Source organism: Pyrgilauda ruficollis, unplaced genomic scaffold, assembly GCF_017590135.1.
Source record: "Pyrgilauda ruficollis isolate IOZ18807 unplaced genomic scaffold, ASM1759013v1 scaffold28, whole genome shotgun sequence".
NCBI classification, from domain to species: domain Eukaryota; kingdom Metazoa; phylum Chordata; class Aves; order Passeriformes; family Passeridae; genus Pyrgilauda; species Pyrgilauda ruficollis.
Window position 1 is genome coordinate 3668649 of NW_024524155.1, and position 21480 is coordinate 3690128.

At 38.3% G+C, this 21480-nt stretch overlaps 1 protein-coding gene across 1 annotated transcript in view; it reads right to left on the reverse strand.

Annotated features, from left to right (window-relative positions):
* Positions 1-21480, reverse strand: part of SPTLC2 (serine palmitoyltransferase long chain base subunit 2) — a 67901-nt gene that overhangs the window by 37302 nt on the left and 9119 nt on the right. Inside the window, exons 4-8 of the mRNA XM_041471990.1 lie at positions 21232-21356; positions 16544-16637; positions 13774-13879; positions 12711-12930; positions 10705-10831 (exon numbers count right to left, since the gene is read on the reverse strand). Coding sequence (XP_041327924.1) covers positions 10705-10831; positions 12711-12930; positions 13774-13879; positions 16544-16637; positions 21232-21356 — 672 coding nt within the window. The remainder of the gene's footprint in view (positions 1-10704; positions 10832-12710; positions 12931-13773; positions 13880-16543; positions 16638-21231; positions 21357-21480) is intronic.

Sequence of the window (21480 nt, forward strand, 5' to 3'; positions counted from 1 at the left end):
ATGCTTAAGTTTAATAGGTGTGATCTGTACAGACAACACTTGAAAAGGCACTTGAAACACTCCATGGTACATTACTACTATTATGTTGGAAAAACAAATGTGTGGTGTATGGAATACACAGCCTTTGCAGCCGAATGTTAGACTACCATCAAATCTAAAGGGAAGTCATCGAACATTTATATGCTGCATTAGAAAAAAAATCCTGCTGTGAAAAATATTCCCAAAGTCCCTCATATGAGCCTTCAATCCCACTGAAGATATCAAACCCAAACATTAAGGTATTTTATGAAGACCACCACATGGATCCAAGACCATGCCTGAGCAGCAGTATCTCCCACCATTCCAATAAATGCCATTACAACAGAACTATCAAAACCCCCTACAGATCCACTTCCAGGAACCCAGTGTAATTCCCCTTGGTTACCAGGCATCTACAGAGCTTGCATGAAGACACTGTTATGCAAATCCTTCACTTCAGGATGAATTGTCAAAAGAACTAATCCCTACACAAGAGAAACACTTGTAATGGATTTTTTTTTATCTACATAACACTTTCCAAAGGTTTCTCTTGGTACTAAAATTTCCAAGTTAATTAAGTACCAAAATCTATGGACTCAACCAGAACATTAGGGCACCATATCCAGAATCAATAGGCTACAAGCTACTAATGCCTTCATACTAATGAAGAAAATCCCACCAAAAAAAACCCACAACAACCCAAAAAACCCCAACCAACTAAAAAAACCCCACAACAAAACAAAAAATGCACCCCAAAACCAAACAAAAAAACCCAACAAAAAAAACAAACAAAAAATCAACGAAGAAACAAAAAAACAAAACGAACAAAAAAAACCCAACAACAAAAAAAAAAAAACCCCAAAACAAATCCCCAAAAAGCACCCAAAAAACCCACAAAAAAAGACACCAACGAAAAACCTCAAAGTGGCCATGTAGCCTTCCTTCTTCTACCCCAAACTGTTCTCACTTCTCTCAAAATATAATGAAGAAAGACGGTACAAGTGTGAAGTACTATAAAAATGACCGCATAAAACACAGGTTATAGCCAAAGCTATAGGGTTAGAAAAGATGAAGAGTCTGACAACCATACCCAATGTGACTGAATGACCTGTGTTTACAGGAAACACCTCCAAAATCCAAACTTGGAAAAGAAGAGTTAGCTCTGTTGTGTTCAGAAAAAAAGGCAAAATCATTTTGCCCTAAAATTCTGAAATACAAGAATAGTGTTCAGAGAAATGTAGTGTAGTCTGTGCAGTTTTATGGTGAAGTTATTATTTATTAATAGTACTAACATTTAGTTTGTCAGTATATTTGTCCTGCCATTAGGCACATCTCTAAGGAGTTCACAATAGAATCCACAGACTGGACAAGATAACCAAGTACTCAGCTTTAGAGCAGTAATTCAGTAGCTCTTCTGACTGAGCTTTATACACTAATTTCCCTATGGAACTCTTGCTAGCTGGTCATAAAAATTATATCTTTTTTTCTGCATTTTTTTTAAAAAACTACATCAAACCAGTATAAAAGCACAAGATTTTATAATATCCATAGGTCTTAATCTATTCTTCCAAAACTCAAAGCCAGTTCAGCAAAATAGAGGGATTTGTATGTCACATAAATCACAATGAGGAAGACCAAGAAACAGTGCAAATTAACTGCAGATGACTAGCAACAGTCTTCTCCCTCATTCCCTGCAGCTGCATTAGCCACATACTGAAGTGGTGCTCTTAAATTTAAGATCAGATAGGAATGCTCAAAGTGCAAGAAAGGGTATTCAGCAGAAGTCAGGTGACTGGTCACACTCCATGTCAACACCTTAAAAGCTTCTAACAGCATTGCTGCTAAAGCAGCTGGACTAATGCTCAAATACTAGCACAGCAAGGCTTGACATCCGCTGGAAAAGACACACCAGCCACCTATAAAGTGTCCACTTTGCTTAGAAATAGCCAGCTTTGGTTAGAAATAATCAGCTTCATCTAGGAAGCAACAAATAGAGCTAGGGCATCCTTTCTCTCACCTGGATAGTGAGGCATCCCTGAAGGGGTGCCACCTGAGGGATGGGATGTGTTTGACTACTGTACTCTTTGGCAAACTCCTTTGGGAGGTGGCAGCCATAAATACTCAAGTACCATCTTCTGGACAAACTGAACACAAGCCAGCTCTATAAAGAAATTATGCCAAGAGGACTATGAAACAGGCTTCATGAGCTCCAGATAATAATAAGATCCTACAGGGAAGTGTAACTATCAGACCAGTAACTGATACTGTAAGGTACTGTGAGAAGTATTTATCTCTGTGTTGGTCTGAAAATCCAGAAAAGCAGCCTGGCAGACAGACTACCTTCCACTATGTATTTTTGTAGAAGAATCCATTAAGGGCTAAAGAAAGTGAACATAGAATAGTCCTCAATATTATTCATTTAATACCATTTCATCAATGGTATTAAATGGGACCTTATGGAATGGAGCACATTGAGTTCTGAAGTGCTTTCTGTCCTTCACAGGACCTCCCAATATAATATTCCTACAGATTTCACCTAACACAAGGCACAATGGGAGAGACAGGATGCTGCAAGCTTGTATGTGCTCTTTACCAATGTGTCCTAAAACTGACAACTTCCACAAAATGTGTTGGTTTGGTTTATTTGTTTGGTTTTTTTTTCAAAAGGAAGCTTTTGTATGAAATCATTGACAAGGCAGCACCTGAATCATTCACAGAACACATCGTCATCCATCTTTCTGTGAAGACTTTGATCCATTCAATAAGAGGTCCTTTACAATATTTCAAGTTTCTCCTTTGAAATCAAAGATGCTTCTAGCCAAGTTCAGCTTATGATAAAAACTATAGCCTGCAAATTTTCCACCAAGTCAGAGTTGCACATGTCTGTATATCGGCCATATAGCCCTACTTGTCCTACAGTGTGCTTTCACACTTACCCTAAAACTCTGCAATAATTTCAACAGCAAGGGTATTGAGCTTTCCCATGTCAGTAAGTTGTATTTGGCAAGAAGCTTCTGGTATCCTGCCACCTGGAACTGCAGTGAGGTGGAAGAGCAGTCTTCGTGCCTGAAAAGGCCCAAACCCTGGGGACCTTGTCTCTCCTTTGACATTTACAGACTTGTTTTTCCTGAACAACTCTGTTTTCCAAGGATCCTGGAAAGATCAAAGCTGTGCATATAAAACCCACAATTGCTAAAAAACCCTCTATGCTGCCATGTCCTGAACAAAAAGACACTTGTCAGGAATATAGCTATAATCCTAGAAAAGACAAGCTATATTTCAGATTGGAGGTACTGAACATTTTGCTTCCAGCCCCTGGTATAGTTATTCTATGGAAGTGACACATCTGTTTGTACAGAGTACTTAGTTCTAGAGATGCTAGTTGCAGGACAAATGAGTTCTCCACCACCCATTTAGAGCCTGAGTTTGCCAACACACTTATATGATACAACATTAAGCTGACCAGCTGGAAGGCATGCTTTAAAGTCTTAAAAAGCTTCAGAAGTATTGTACTGGCGCCTTTTTTCTTCTTTTTTTTTTTGCAATCCCAGTGTCCACGGACAAACAGTTAAGAAATCTTAGGAGCTGCTAGCCAACATGAATTTGAGAAGCATGCATACTCTGTAACACATTTTCCCCCATGTAGGCAGTATTGTAACCACAACTTTTCCACTATGCAACACTTAGGCAATAACCTGAGCATTAACAGAAGCTTAGCTTCTTGTGGCAGAAAGAAGCCCTACAGGTTGGTTTATCCTGTCCTTAACAAGCCAATTTGTCTTGAACTAAACCTCAATACCAAAATCAAGAATCCGCTCAATCTTATTTAAAGTAATCTCAAATCTCTCCCCTGGCCATATGCTCTTAAAACACATTAATTGGCATGCAGGTTTTTCAGACAGCTTCTTCCTTTAAAAATTAAATCTGTACTATCTAAGAAAGTTTATTAATTCTGAAACATTAACGAACATCTGCACTCTAGCAGGACAAAAGTACACACTGTAGATTGTCAAGATTGTCTGTGTTTGGGAATTTGTGGTAGGTCAAACTGCATTGATGTGAATAGCATGAGCTGACCTTGTGCCAAACATATTTTCCATCAGAACCTACTAAAGCAGGCATGGACAGTAGGTCAGCTGGCCTGCAAGTCCCACATAGTCTAACACAGCCCACAGAAAGGCTTCATTACTGACTACTGCCTGCTTCCAAAGAAGATAGAAACAATTATACTATATAGTCTTCATGGAAGTCTCTGTACTGCAGACACTACTGCAGTACTAGTATCATTTTTTCTATGTAGAAAATTGATGCCACTGCCAGGACTGATGATAGGAGAGAGTGCTTCTGTGGGTCATTCAGGTATTTTCTAAAAATTCTGCTCTAGTAGATCAAGTACCACATCACGAACCATGAACTCTATTTCACACTAATCCTCATGTGTGACTACTGCTGTTGAAATGCTTAACCTTAATGTTACTGATTTAGAAGCATTTTAGTTGTGCTGTTGCTAACAATATATACTAGTAACCTGCTACCAGTATTTTCTCGTTTTCCTGTATGAGCAGCACACCAGCATTCTGCAGAAACCTGGCATCTCATATGCTATTGAGAGTAAAAAGTGAGACTTGCATTTTAAATCAAATATAGTATAAGAAATTAAGAAAAATTAATTTACTTCAACAGAACATTTCTAGTTGTATTTCTGCTACGACAGATCAGTGTTTAGTTTATGAAGACACAGGATGACAGCTCCTAGCGTAACAGAAAGAACCAGAATGTTACAAGAACAAAGCAGGTGTACACTTACAAAGGTTTATAAGCTCTATACAAACACTACAATGTTGAATAAAGGCCAAAAGAAGAGGCACTGATGAATTCTCATATTTCAATGTACAACACAAAGGGTACAACTTTGCCAATGTCTGTGTACACTCTTCAAAGCATCAAAAGCTGAAAGATTTCTCCTGCGCAGTTCAGGTTAAAGCAGTTTTTCTGGAAGCTTGCCATGCTCTGTGGGAGGGAGATAGGGGTGCAGCAACAAGCTGGATTTAAAAGATCCTCAGCTGGAAGTACAAATACAGAGAATGATGTTTAAAACTGTTAGACCCCTGGAGAGAAGCAGGAAACTCTCTTTATGACCCCCAGAGTATTTGTTTTTCCAACAGTTTCCCAGCTCAGCTTGAGATTCTCAAGGGCAGCAACAAAAAAAAAAATTGACTTTGCTCAAATTGGTTTTGACTGGTCCCCAGGTTCCCAAGGTGATAATTTAACACCTCATTAACAAGTGCATTATTGGAGGAAATTCAAATGAACAGATTTTAATGATAATTGAATGTTTTCAGCCTCAGCCTGCAGAAGGAGTATTTCCCCCTTGGAGTACAACAGCAGTCGCTGTTTCCACTTGTGGATTGACTGCTGGCAGTGAATGGCAAAGTACTGACTTTATTTATAAATATTCCATAAGCTACTTAAAATTCAATTCCAGGTGCTGAAACATGGCTATTCCTTCATTACTGCTTATGTTTGTACTTGCATATAATTCTGGTTTGTCTTTGGAAAGAAAAAGGTAATGTTACAAAATGTCCAACTTCAAGAAACCTAGTGATTAGGCAGATGATTGAACTGCTGTGGTCCTATCTTCACTTGAGGCCCTGATTAACCACATAGAAGTTAAAATACTAATTAGTCTTTTCTCCTCCAGAATTTAAACAGACCATCTAAGCTTAGTTTGGTTTGGTTTTTTTTTTTCCCCCAGCATGCTTCTCCCTGGGCATATTAACAGGATAACAATGGTCCTGAATTCTGAACAGCTCAGTTATGCTCAATTCTCTGCCAAGACAGCTGTACATTCTTATTATTCTGGTTATAATTGGTTTAACTGCCTTCTCTGATTTAACTCACTCAATATTGTTGCACATAGCAATGACAAAAGTAGAAATTAAAACAAATTTTTTTAAAATGTTCTCACTGATGAGATGGGATCAACTGGCTCTTCACCACTGAGGTGCTGAGACAAATACCAATCTGACTCTGTGCTGCTAAGTGACTGACCAGCCGTCAAAGAGCAGTTATTTGTTTTCAATAGTTTAGCAGCTGGGATGGCCAATGCAACTGCTACTTCCACTGAAGCATGTTGGATAATAATCCTTCATTTCTATACAGTGCTCAAGACAACATTCAATCAAAATTTAAGAGCCACCTTAGGTAAGGTCTATCCACGACTTATTCTATACATGCTATGTATGGCTCTGTGTTTAGGTGTGGAATATTTGCCTAAAACTCACAGGGAAGTCAGTCAAACTTGTTACAAATGTCAAGAGGTATAATTACTTTTACTGAATTAAGGTCTGCGGAAAGAAATAGTTCATCTCTTTTACAAGCCATTAGTACTGCCAGCATTAGTTAAAACTTGAAACACACCTGGATTGAAGGCTCATCTTCAGTATTCAATACACAGGAGAGCAAATTAAGTTTCACCTCTGAAGGTGGTTAACCAGTCTCTAGACTGGTTCCACTTTGCATGTTTTGATTTGCCTGTATCTCACTTACGATTTTCTTCCACTTGCCCCCAGCAACGTTATCAGGGCAACAAACAGGCTGGGTCCTGAACAGCTACAAGGCTAACAGAGCTCCAGTTGTACAGGATGCATCACTGGCTCTTATGTAAATAACAGAAAGGAGCCAGCTGGATTCCCAGTCCTAGTGAAATTGTAGCGGCAAAAATCTAGCTTTCAACTCAAACCAAATCATTGACGCTGAAAAATTCACCAAGACAGGTCAAGTACTTAACATCATAAATCATAACAATGTCTCATTTACCATGACAAGAACCAAGCTGTCTCATTTTCCCTACAGTCAATTTAAATAACAGCAAGAATCAAGTGACTCTATGCTACAGCTTTCCAGAACTCCATTCCTAGAACCAATTTGTCATCTTTGTGTATGTATACTATGACCTTGAAAAGTCCGCTTATTGTGTCTTTTTATTATCATTGTTTAAAAAGCTCCTTTATCTACACAACTATCTGACATTCATTCATTTTGTGGCTGAACACAGCAAGAGCAACATTCACCAAACTGCTGACAAGTATCTGCAACACTTTCTCATTAAAGTTTTCAACCATAGAGACTTTGAATTGGAAAACAGTTCCAAAAGTTTGTTTTTGTAGAAAGAAGACTTCTCCATCTCTCCTGCTCACCTTGCTCTACTAGATATATTAAAGCCAAATGTGATAATACACAAGATATTCATGTACACTGTCACCTGAGGTCTCCAAATAGAGTCTATATGCTCAAGGTGCTCAACACTCTTGAGGATGACTGTTCCTTTGAAGAAATTCTTAAAGGGACCACAGATCAAGTATGTTTTAAGACCCCATGATGGTCTTCTAGCCAATTACAGTACAAGACAAGTAATGCAAAGTAAAACAGGATAGACAGAATCTTGATCTGGTAATGTAGAGGAGCTGCAGTACTGGAAGAACCCATAGAAGAATCCACCACTACCAAGAACCCATAAGGTGGCTCTGCCACCTTATTGCTTTAGCTGTTAGCATAGCTTTTGCAATCTGGATGAAGGAACAAGTAATATATTCATATATAATGACACTGCTGTAACTGTCTTCAGGGCGACTGAAGTCTGCTACTTACATGCATACACCTTACAAAGAATTAACAGATTAATTTGAGTAGAAATCAAGACACAAGAAAACTACTCTGCCAGCTAAGGCAGCATATTTGCACATAAGCACGTGTCTTACATTCTCTGTTGAGAAGCTTTTCATAGCATCTGTGTTTTGTCTGCGCAGCCTCCTACCAATATCCTATTTAGTCACTGTTAACTTGCTGGAAAAATCTGAAAGGAGACATTCACTTTTTTTAGTTATGTAAAGTTTTAGTAATTACAACACCTTATATTGTAAGTTTGGAGTCTTCAGATGCTTCTTTAGATTTAGAAATAACCTAGACAATTAACACATTCTTGCAATATTATTTACAAAAACCCTTTCATCTTCAAAAACTACTTGGTTCCTATTACTTGTTCCTCAGCTACAGACTATCTCAATCTGACATGACAATTTCCACAAAGATTTGATGACATGGAGGACAGCAGGTTTTACAAATAGCATGTGGTAAACAGAAGCAGGCAGACAAAGAAGCCACAAAGGCTCTTTTCAAGAAAGCACTCTTGAAGCTATTAAAAGATTTAGCTGTGGTCCAAAGCAAAGTTGGGAGCTAGCCATCTACTGTTCGGATTCCAGCTCCAACTCCTGTGCTGTTGTAAAACCATTGCCCTATCTCAGTTTCCTTTACCGATTCATTCAGCTTGACTAGCTTAAAAGCAATGAAATTTTTGTACTACACAGTCAATTCAGAGGTGCTTGCCAGTGACCCCGTTTAACACTATTTCTCCACTTGTCTTTCACAGTTAACAACTATTACCAGCACCCATCTACTCCTTATTTTTTCATAGTCAAACCAGCTGCAGGCAGTGGTCCTTCAGAGCCCCACTTGTAATTCCACAGAATCCAAACACAAGTTTTTCAGCCAAAGCCCTTAAACAAAGAAAAAATTTTGTCATACTATCACTAATCAGCTGCTTAGTTCAACCAATTGAACTTTTGCCAACTTCTTCCACAAAAAATGTCTACAAAGTAATATTATCTCTAAAGTCTTAAGACAATGTAAAAAATGCATGACTGGGAAACAGCACACTGCACATGGAAAAGCACTTTCAGGCAGAAATCATCCTGAGAGGTGCTTATCTTAACTCAAAGTTGACTTAGATGCTTAAAAAGCCAGTAACACATTGACAACACCTGCAGCTGAGAAATCCTTTGAGATTTGACAGGGTTCTGGCTATCCAGCTGTTATATCTTATGAAAAGTGCTAAAGCTCATACAGAAAATGGACACACAAACTTCTTGGAAATGAGACACCTACCAAACACCAAAATCACTCATTTTCTTGTTAGAATGCCTAGGAATTCTGGTACTTCTTGGCACCAAATTAGCAGGATGTAGCTCAACATGCATTTTAAGCAACATGAGTACATAAATGATGTTTTATTTTTTGGCCATATTGGTTCCTAATCTGGTTTGCCTTTCAGTTCGGATGGATCTTGCTGGCGTAATGGCAGCAGAACAGTGTGGAATGGAAGTTACTTCCATTCTCCTGGCTTGAACAAATACCACACAGTAGCCTCAGAATGAGACAAAAATGCATGAGTTTAAATACTGCAAACAGAAATCAGTTACACATTCCTTGCTTCCTGCTTCATTAAGCAAAACAGATACTGGAAGAAACCCAAAACAAGCAACGCCTAAGCAGACCGCAGATTGTTGGCAAATCATCAGCTATAAAAACCTCAAACTAGGTTACTTTTAAGACTACAGCAAAACAATTTTTTGAGTAGTGTGAAGCTTGCTTAATACCTGTACTCAAGAGCAGGCAATCAACTCCTGTATCTTGGTAGAGGTCTCTCAATGGACCACTCGGAAGCACTCAAAGCTAGCACAGACACAGACACAGACTGCTGCCCAGCTGTTCTTGCCTCACTGATGATGTCTCTACTGAGCAACCACCTATACCAACTGCTGGCATTTAAGTCTGTTCTCAGATAATATAAGCAAACCAAATGAAAAGTGTTATTACAGGAAAATTCTCAAATCATATCTCCAGTGAGCTTTTCCACTGTAAAGTTATGGAACAGGTTGCTTGGTCAGATGACACATGTTCAAAAGCCAATTCATTTCTTCAGCACACACCACCACCACCTCGTGGTCAGATGCCTCAAGCTCCAAGAATTCAATATGTACTGCTGTTAGAATTCTAAGAGCCTCCAAACTAAATGCCACCAACAGTTCCTCAATAAACTACATCAGCATCCTGTGTGAGCTGCTCACATATTTTTAACTACCTGTGAAGATGGGAAAGCAACCTACATGCAAACTGTACCATTTCAGCTGCAAGGCAGCTTAAAGGGCTACTTACTTCATGCTGTAACTGAAGGAGGCTGCTACCCATGGGCAAATGAGACATAAGAATCTGTCATTATAACTTTGAATGCCCAGAGAGTAGCACAAATTTTTCCCTTTTTAACTTCTAAAACGAAACAGGAAAATTAAGACAGTAAAGACAAATATGCTGAATTTCTTCTCCTACTCCATTAAGTTCACTGATTTTGAAAAATGCCTCCAGCTCCCCAAGTAAAAAGGGATTTCAGAAACATTTCCACATTCACCTTAACTGAGATGCAAATACCAAATTATATTAGAGACTAAAATTGAAAGCACTGTCCCTGCAATAAACCAGCACACAACTATAAAAGATGCAATAGAAAAATACTCTGAAAGTAATGTTTAAAGTGGGGCAAATAACAAAGGACAGACAATGGAAAGAAAAAGACAGTAGCTAGAATAGCTTGACAGAAAACAAAAATCAGTACAAGAAAACAGTGTGTCTTAGGCAAGACTAAGATGACTTACCTCTAGCTGAAACTCTTTATGCTGTTATTAGGCTGATCTGCCAAACAGAACTGTAAACTGGTTTACTGACCCAGAAATTCCAACTGCAGAATTACTAATGCATAATTATGAAAGTGTTCACTGAATGTGTTATCTGTCAAAGTGATAGAGGCTCTTTTTGGCTTCCCCTTTCTACATGCTTACTGCTAGAAAGACTCACCAATAGTTGTACCATCTTCACCCATAATGCACTTCACGGAGGTGATGATTTGCTCCACAACAGGAGGTGACATTGATGTTGCATATGCAGCACTGTGAGAGTATGTCCTGAGGTAATCAATCAGTTCCTAGCAAAACACAAGAGGCATCAGACATGGCTTTCCCAGCACTCAGAGAAATGCTTCTGTCGTATCTTCAATCACAATAAAACAGGGCACCACAAAAAAACTCTTTCAGAATGCCCCATAACAGAACAAGTATCTCAGGGATTAATTTTACAATACAAGAAACAGCAGGAACATGACAACTCATAATAATGTCACAGTGCAAGAATGTGTGTTGATCAGAGACAAATGTCTATGACAGACTTGTTTAGCTAACACCATCCACAGTGGATTGCAACAAAGGTTTGCAGTATGTTTGCATTACTTGAGCTGTCCCCAGGGTGAGTTTCAAAAGTGTTTATTGTAACAGTGCAAATATAAAGAAATTTAAATAGTGGGGAGCAGGATCCATAGGTGTTTATGGATCATGCTCAATACACTTTTTTCCCCACAAAAACCACCAAACAAGGGAACAGGTCACAAAATCTCTCTTGTTCATCAGCACAATATAAATAAGCAGTAGGTGTCATTTGAGAATGCACGAACCTCAGCCTAATCCTTCTGCATTTCCCATTTAAACACATCCTATTTCTCTTAGAGGGCACAAGCAGCTCATATAGGAACAAATGACCAATGCACCTTACACCTAGGCTGCTTGTTAACTGTAACAAAACCATGCTAAAATATGATAAACATCAGTATGAATGCCAGGAGAGATTCTGTCTTTTGCTACCATAAAATGAATAATGACAGCTCTGTAGCCATCACAAGCTGCAAATGTATTATAAAAACCTCCGGAAGTGTTCTGTTGCCATCTGCCTAGGGTCAGAGCTGAAGGAAAGGAAGTCGTAAAGGGACTTTGAAATAAACTAGATAAGAAGATGTAAGGCCTCTTACATATGTAGTAATCCCTCAATCAGTAGCTAAAACGGTTGCAAAGGCCTCTTAGCAGCTTTACCTTATGCCATGTAGTCAATCCCACTAGCTCACTACCTTTGGAAAAATATTTATATGATTTTTTTTTTTTTCCTGGGGGAGCTGTTGAAGTAATTTTAATCTAACTGTAGTAAACATCCCCCAAGGAATATCTCCAAGTTCCATCTCCATTCATGGGTGGAGGTAATTATCACAATTAATACTTAAAAAATTATTGTTCTGGTAGGAAAATGGTAGAATTTTACCCTTCAATAAAGCTTAGAAGCCTGATCTGTGAGATCAGGTATTTTATGACATGAGAAAGGTGACACAGGGAATGGTCTACACCATCCCTCTGAGAATTAGAGGTTAGGCAAGTGCAACACTTATAGCTGTACTTTCCAATAGAAAGAGACAGTTACCAAAAAAAAAATACCCCCAAAACATCAAACAAGTAAAACGCCAAAACAAACAAACAAAACAAAAACAAAACAAAACAAACAAAAACAAAAAACCAAAACAATCAACCAGCCAAAAAAGAAAAAGGGAAAGTGTCATTTCAGAAAGCAAACTGCTTGCACCCAGGGGAAATCAATTCTACCAGACTAACCTAAGAGGATTTTCCCCCAAATGGTTGAAAAACTTAAGCTTTTTGCATTTTTCCTTCAAGTCTCATTAAAAGTAACATCAAGAAATCCCTGCTTCCTGGCTCCTAGCCCTTCCTAGAAAGGTATTACATCACTACTGTACATTCTGCAAACTCAGATCATCACTGACCATGTGAGAACTACACAATTAAGAGGTATTTTAGTAGACTAGACTCTTCTGAACTGCATACTTCCACAGCATTAGACAGCATGTAAAATTATGAAACAAATGGACAATAGAGTACTTGAGGAATAGATTAAATTTGAAATGCTTAATGAAGAATTCCACCACCTGCCTGAAATGGACTATACCACCAGCCATGAGATTCCCAGCTTTTTACCTTCTTGCCCCCAATGTATCCTCCTGCAGCTCCAAAGCTTTTCGTGAATGTTCCCATCATAACATCCACATCTTCAGGATTGAGTCCAAAATAATCCACTACACCCCGGCCACTGGGACCCAGGGCACCTATACTATGAGCTTCATCAAGGTACAGATAGGATTTGTACTTCTTCTTAAGGGCAATCACTTCAGGCAAACGGACTATGGATCCCTCCATACTGTTGAGAAACAAAAATTCAGTATAAGTTGATTTAATTGCTGGGACCACCTCATAGAGACTAAAATCTTTCTTTAGAGACTAAAAGCTTTCATTTCTTCACTCTTTTAGTGATTACAAACGCTTAAAATTTGCTAGACCATCACAGTCTGCAGAGATGTACCTCTCCTCCTTGCACCTGGGGCCCAGATTTCTCCTTTCTACCTGTTCAGCATCTCTGGGATGCTGACACAGAGACTAAACAGCAGCAGCAACAAGAAGTTAGGGCACAGGAATGTATTCAGTGATAATTCATTTATAAAATTATCTCAGTTTTACTTCCACTCTAATGTCAGTATTCTGACTTGACATCTACTTACCTGATGTTTCTGAGAACTGATTAGGCTTTCATTACTAACACTCCAAAACACCACATTTTATATTGAAAGTCACTAGGATTTAAATGCCTAACACAGCTATGCCTACTGCTCCTACTTGCTCTTAGCAAAAACATTAAATTTGTGCAATTCCGTTCACACTGGCATAATCTAGTAAGCACAGAAAGAATGGAATGGACAAGCAACTTAAGACCTCAGCTCTGATATAAGTAATCACTATTGATTAATTAATTTCTACAGTATAATCAGGATGTGGGAAACATTGTGATAACACCAGGTGCAGCTACAGTTCTAGCAACAGAAAGCCCAGGATGTGAGACATACACGTTGTAATGTAGTTAACAGATGAGACCAATGAAGTAACTATGAGGTGACAATATTCATCATTTGATTTGGCAAAGAAACCCACACACTAAGCATTCAGATCTCACGTGGAGGGTCTTAGGAATATAAAGAATAGTTTGTACCTGTATATTCCTTCCACCAAGATAAGAATTTTTTTCCAGGGCCTCCGTGTACGAGGTTGCCCATGCACAATAGCATCTTTGAGCAGCTTCTCCAGGCTTTGCATATCTGCACCAGAAATTACTGTTAAATGGTACCAAAACAGCTACTGGCTTCTTTGACATGACTAAAGACAGCAATATTCCAAAAAGGCACAAATTGCTCCAGCATGGAGGACAGACCACATACAAGTCATATAAGCACAGGCTTCATCTACCTACAGGCCCATGGATGAGACTGAAGGGAAGAGGTGACCATATGAACTCCAAGGAAGAATTTCATAATTCTAAACTAAAAGCACAAGTTAGAGCATTAGGCACAAACAAAGAAAGTGGGGGTGTGTGGGGGAAATAAAAAAAGGAAGGTATCTCATTCTGATGAAAAGAGAAGGCAATTTAGTAGTACAAATGTCCTTGTGGATAGAAGTAATTCAGAATAGAACAACAGAATAGAGCTAGAACATAACAAGTTCAAGAATAATAAATCAAAGATAAGAAGATAGACCAAAGTGCAGGAAAATAAACAGGGCAAGTGTACTTTTTAATTTATTTGTTTAAAATTGAAGGTATTGGAAATGGGAACAGGAAACCTCTAAACCAAAGGAGAAAAGGAAAAAAAGAGAGCCACCAGTGCAGGAAAAAAGACAAAGTTCAGCTTATCAGAAACTAGACAGATGAAACTGTTAGTAGAAACAGATTCTGAAATCTTACAAGCTTTGGTTACCAACACTTGATCGTTAGAGACCTAACTAATGTGAACAAATACATACATGTGAAATCAGTCCTGAAAAAAAACCCTAAGGAAAGGAGTGAAGATGGGATTAATCAAAGCATAAAAGCCAAGTGCTGAGCAAGAGATGGATATAAACACTAGGGCATGAAAAAGAGCACAAATTAATAATGGAAAGAGAACTGGTAGACTAGTGCAGTTGTAGCAGCAAGAGGAGCTTGTGAACTAGATCTAGACTAAACAGCAAAGTAGGTCACTTAACGTATTGTTAAAAGACAGCTAACGTTCAGAAAGTCAATGATGAAGAAATCAGCAGTGTAGTCCCTGTCTGCAACAGGCCTCTCAATGAAGGAAAGACAAGGTTAGTGCAACTAGAAAGAACAATGGAAAATAAACTTCTAGTCTAATTTTTCAAGAAGGAGAGGAAGATGAGCCTGAGCTTAATGAAAAGGACAAACTACAGAATAAGGCAGGAAAAAAAATAAAAACATTGAACAAGGAATTTCAGGGGAAGCTTTCATTCTCCCCCCAGTTTCTAAAGATCTGACTGTGAATGAAGCCAATAACATCTCAAGAAAATCACATTAAAAAGGCAGCATTGAGTATAACAAGAGTAGGACTGAGAACACATACAGAAATATGAACTGAACATCATCTTGACAGGCCAAGATCACTGTTTGCATTTTGCCTTGATTCTAACATGCCACTACATTCTCTTCCACAAAAACCCACCATCTAAAATGTTTCTAGAGTATCCCACAATTTCACCAGGGGAAAGCAAGTTCCTACAAGTCACCTATTGTACACATTCCCACAAATCATCTATTTTTCATCACAGCAGCTTCTAAGTCCTTCTCCCTATAGCCAGAACTATGTTTGTCAACAATGTTCTTTGAAATTCTGCAACTGACGCAATGTTCAGAAGTATGTCCATACAAATGCAAGAAGTTGAATGCAAAGCTTTTGTAACCTTGCCCAGCAACCAAAATTTATGAAGAATTAAAAAGAAAAAAGAATGTTACCAAATGCTCTACTTTTTTGTAAAACAAATTATTCAAATGATAGAAAACAAGAAAAAGCGAACACAAAAGAAACAGTAAGCACAGCAGAGAGAATCCACACTATCAAGTAGGACAAAGAAAGAAAAATAATCGCAGTCACCCAAGTTTTGCTGTTACCACTACAAACTTCAAAGAGAGCAAGAGTCATTATGATCTTAGAGACTGATACCATAAAGGGTATTAGGAGTACCTGAAGAACCAAGGTAGTTCTTACTTATCAAGAACAAGCACATGCCTCTTTCATCAAGAGTAAGAGAAGGAAATCCTAGGTACCTTTAACCTGAAAGTTACTAGAAATACTTCCTTTGGAGGAAGATGAAACTAAGAAATTTAAAAATCTGTGTATTTTGGAAACAAATACTTAAATACTTAAAGCAAGTAGTTGATTGAACTTAATCTATGTTTCATGTTCCAAAAAATCATTTTAGTACTACATTGTGCCAATTCATGACTGTCTAGTTTAGCTAGGACATCTGCAATCATAAGCTTTTGTTACTGTAGGAGCATGTCAGCATCCAGTTCTAAAATTAAACTTTGTTATCCCCCAAATTGTAACCTAGACCCCTACAGGATTGCATCATTACGTGACACACTGTTAGAATAGTCTAATCTTGCTGAGCTACCCAAGCATGGTAGAACAAGAAACCATGTCAAAACACCAGTGTCCCTAGACTTGCCAAAGGGTAGCGTGTTCTCCTCCACAAGCAGAAGATGCAGGCCAGAATAGCTTCAGGATAAAAGTGTTATTAGTTGGGACAGAACACATTAAAAAAATCTGATTCAGAATGATCCAACTTCCAGTAGCAGCAGTCTTCTGACCTTTTACATAACTAGCAATTGATTTCCTTGCATGAAACTGGATTTACAGCTATTAGAAGATAGAAAATATGGCATCTGATCTATAGCATCTGCAGAAAAGCAGAGCCCACCATCTGATACTTACTGTTGTGCTTAAAGATTCGAATAGTTGCTCCTGACAGTCTTGCTCCAAGCACTAGCGATGCATGATTCAGTTCATCACTCAGAATCAGACAGCCCTGAATCAGAAGGGGAAAGAGGAAGATATTGAAAAGGTTATGTTCCACAGACAAGCATGTAAAATCTTTCAGCTCTGAAGCACTCCAAGATCATTTAAGAAAAAAAAATTCCAACATAAATGCAGGTAGTCCAGGCAAAACTTGCTAAGATCCAATCTGCAGCCTTAGTACAGCAAATAAAAATACACAACTGCTCTTAACTGCAAGAAACACTCAAGTTTCACTTTTCCTGGAAGTCCTGCAGCTGAGTCTCCCTGAATATGTCATGCTGTTGATGAGTACTCATCCTCCTATGCAGTCAGGTAAAACAGAGAGCAGAGCAGCTTGCCACAGTTCACTCAGCAAGTCCACAGTGCTGCTAAGAAACAGGACAGCGAAGAGCTAGGTTAAAGGCCTTCTCACCCTTGCACTACTACTTTCATTAGGAGGCAACCACTGACTAAACCCCCGTGTAGATGGGGTAATATACAAGAGACAGAAAGTGGAAAACAGAATTGCATGGTGAACTGGAGAAGTTTTCTAAAGCCATTAAATATGATACTGAATTAATTTGCTTTTTCAAAAAAACCCAGAAGAGAAATCCTTGGATAAACATTAAAACAGGATATGTATGTTTTGAGAGCAGCGATGATTACAGGTCAATAACTGATATGCTGAACATTTAGTCACAGCATTATCACTGTGGACTACAGGAATGTATGTATATTGGGGGATTCATATATATAAGGAAGCAACAATATTTCTAAATAACCTTGGCCCACTCCAATTACTATGCAAACATGCTGCAACTTTAGAATGACTTTGCTCAGTTAAAAATCTAGACAGGGTGTCAAGATGCTGAAGACCTAACACTGAAACATGCTCATTCCATACTTCTCTGATAACAGCTGATGGAGGAAGGAATCAAGATGATTCCTCTGCAATGGGAATTACTAGAAAGGACTGTGAAAAGCATTGCCTATAGTTATATCAGTAGTGTCACAGACAACAGGAGTACTTTGTCCAGAACAAAGGAGACTCTGCACTAGAACTGCGATGCACCTAGAAACCTTCTGCATTCTGGGAAAACTAGAGACTGGTTTTCCCCAGAAACTGCCACAAATGCCATGTGTTCATACTGCTGCTACAAACATTCACATTACATGTTTCATAGACTTTGGCATATGAAGTATGGAAATTTCCAGCTAGTGTTCGCTCTTTGGAACTAATATATCAGACAGAGTATGTATACATCAGAGGACATTGCTGTTAAACACTACTGTATCAAAAGAAGTGAATATAACAATCCAGTCCTGGTATTCCTCTTGAATGGTAAAAAGCAGGAAACGTGATAGTTTAAAAAAAAAAAAAAAAAAAAGACAGAAAATAAGAGATTCATTGCCTAGAAAAAGCTTTTCCATGAAAACAAGGACAAGCTTTTGGTGGAGAAAGCAGATTTAACAAATTATTGAGTGGCAGCCTCTTTTTACCTTCTGCTAACAGGACATTCAATTAGAAACAAATTAATTTGGAAGTGCAGAAGTAATAACTAGTCTATTACTGTCTGCCACTAGAAAGAGGGCAATGGATCACGTAAGGCACTGGCACAGTACGGCAATCACTGATGATTATATGTAAAACTGAGTGATGCTACTACAAGGGTAAGACTTCAGTTGCATTTATCAGCAAATTTATATTTGAGAAAGCATCCAGGACAAGGCTATCAGGAACTGGAGACAACACTACCTGGGCTCTAGAAAAATATGTCAGTGAAGATCAGGCTTACCACCACATCCTGCAAGGCCGACTGAAGTGAATGCCACATTTTACTACAGAGTGCTACGTACATGAATTGTGTAATTCAGTCCTGAGCAGTTCATTTTACAACTCACTTATATGTGGAAATTAATGCGCTTTCTTACAACCAAAAAAATATCCTTCAAGCATCACTGTTCTAACTCAACTGTCTAGTCTCTCTCCATCCAGAGCTATGATGAAAAGCTCTGTGCTAAAGGCAGTACAGAACAGTATTATTGCCTGAACAGTGTTATAAACTGACTCTATTAATGACACTTAATCCAAAACAGGCAAGTCTGGGAGTCTAGCTTAGCCTCAAATGGTCTAACAACTTCTGACCAACTAACCCTCAAATGTCCCATTTTCTGTGGTCTAGACTCAGCATACTTGGCAGTGACTGCATCAGGCACATGACAACCTGGCTGTGAACAGAGGGTCTCTGCTGCTGAAAACTGCCAGGTGCAGAAGACCTGGTTTTAGTGATGCTTTAACAGTGCTGAAATATAACTTTCAGTCTACACCAACTATACTTATTTTCAGCATCTGCTTAGTAGAGTCTGCTGTTAACGAGGCATAGTGAATATCAACTAAATAATGATGAAGCTTTTGAATTCCTTTTGCTGACTAATACTGATCAAATTATGGCACAGAGATGGATCTAGTCAGACTGTATATGTTGTTAGTAAAAAAGGATTCTGTAAGAACATAAACTAAGTGCTTCAGGATTCCACAGAGCAGAAGAAGAACAGGTGGTCCAGTATATGTGAGCAACTGTACTCAGCAGCTTGTTTTTAGCTAATTAAGTAGTAATACAGGAGCCCAGATACCATTAACTTGGAAGATATCTTGTGTTCCAAGCAGCTTTACAGTTGAAAATGTAAGTAGGACATGCAAAAAGACAGAGTCATTAAAAAAACAAAACAAAACAAGAGTTTAATCAAGCATGAGAATCTCTGAGCTTTACTGAGGACTGTTAAAGCATTGCCAAACAGGTAGTGCACACGCAATTAATTGTGTACTGGGTGGTGCCAAAATTCAGGATTTATGTGTCCTTATTTGCAGACAATGAAGAATCAAATATGCAGTGAGAAGCAACTTCAGGCAGCCAAAAAAAACATTTAGTGAACATTCTGAACTGCAAAATGGTTCATTTGACAAGAACTCTCTTCTTTACCAGAGTGCAATTTCTGTTTGGAGTATTCACTTGAGTATAAGGGCACTTGTATTGTTATGAGGCAAAAGCTTCTTACTACTTTATTTCAAGTGTACAAGAAACTAAGTATCCTCATGACTAACCCAGTAGGGATTGCTGTACTATTTGTGACAAGAGCTGGTTTACTAAAGTGAGTTGCACAAAAAAAGGTATGTTACATGCCCTGAAATTTACTGTTCAGATTCTCTCAATGGTTGTAAAACCTGCTGAAGTTCAAAGGTGAAAACTCAGGATCTGAGTAAGGTGTCTCAAGGGTATGCTCATAAGGTATTGAAGATATACAGTGGGCTCCACATGGAAAAAAAGATTAAGTTTGCAGGAGTGAGTAATTTGTAGTGACAACAATGAGCTATCTTCTTAAATGTACCTGACAGCATGTACTGAATCTGAAAGGTCTCAGATTCAGGATTCAGAAATCCTGAATCACTTTTCTGTTGAATATAAAAGTGAAGAGATGTGGAAAGACAATGAGCTAAAAATGCAGGTAAAAGATACTTCAGAAGTAACATATGTTTCTCAGATTAATAGCACTGCAGAAGTGTATTTAATCCAAAAAGATTAGCTTTAAAGCACTGAATTTCCCTCTAGCATGAGACTCAAAAAAGTTTTTTTTTTTAATATGAAAAGCATTTGATATTTAAAACAGACCAAAAGAAAAGGCACATTATGTAGACAGTGCTACTTCCTTGTTAAAAAAAAAAAAAAAAAAAAAAGCGTGCAGGAAGACACTGCAGCTAATGCGAAAGAGGATCAATCACCAGGAAGAACAAGGCAGCAAATTTATGATCTGTAGATATCATACATGGAAGATTTAGGAAGTAATTTCAGGAAGCGAAAAAATAAATAAATTAAATAAAAAGAAAATAATTCACTACACAGGGGCAAAGAATTCCAATAGACTAGCAGTATTAGGTTGACAGTGAATCATTTGCCAAAAAAAACCAAAAAACCTGTTCGAGTACTTGCACTATTTTACTCTAATGAGGAACTAAGAGAACATGTATTTTGCATCAGAAGAGGCAAAAAAAAAATCACTTTTATTTCATTTTCTAATAACTAAAATAGCATTGTTGGAGATAGTAGCCAATTAGTCTGAGTGTCCAGTGTTTCATGGGGCACACGGTGAACATCATGAGTCTTTACAGTTAACCTTATTTCCCTCAAACAACCTTTCTACTTCTTCAAAGGAAGGATTTTTTAGCTGTCACTCAAAGATAATAAATTCTCTATGCACCAACATACAATTCAGCTTATCTGTGTAGCTGACAGTCGGTTCTTAGTGTTTCAAAAGCACCAAAACACCTTCAGTCAATCAGTCTGTCAATCAGCCACCATTTCACACACCAAGGAGTAGCCTGAGGAAGCAAGTCTTAATATGCCAGGCTTTCTCCCAGAGAGAAAGTTCTGGGCTGCTACTGGTCCCATGGATGCTGTTTCCCAAAGAATTTTGCAATGGTTAGAGATGCATTCTGTGACCTACAGTTTCCATAGAGAATATCTGCAGGGGCTGCCACTGAGGAAAAACAAAAGCAAACAAGTAGCTTTTAGGAAAATCATCCACTAGAATCTTTGTTAGGTGAGCTTTTGTCCATGACTTAGCCATACCTTGCCAACTAAAGCAGGAATGTTCATAGAGTTTGTTGCAAATCCCATTCCATATGCCATTGCAGATTCCACACCTAGGAACCTGGCAACTAGCTTTTCCAGCTCCTCATGCTTGTCCAAGTTTCCTGCACATAAAACAAATGGGAAATTCAGAGTAAGGAGAAGCTTTCACTATTGCTAAATTCTACAAAGACAATTTCCACCAACCAAGCTGTGCTTTATTTAAAGGCCCATAAGAGAACACTGAAA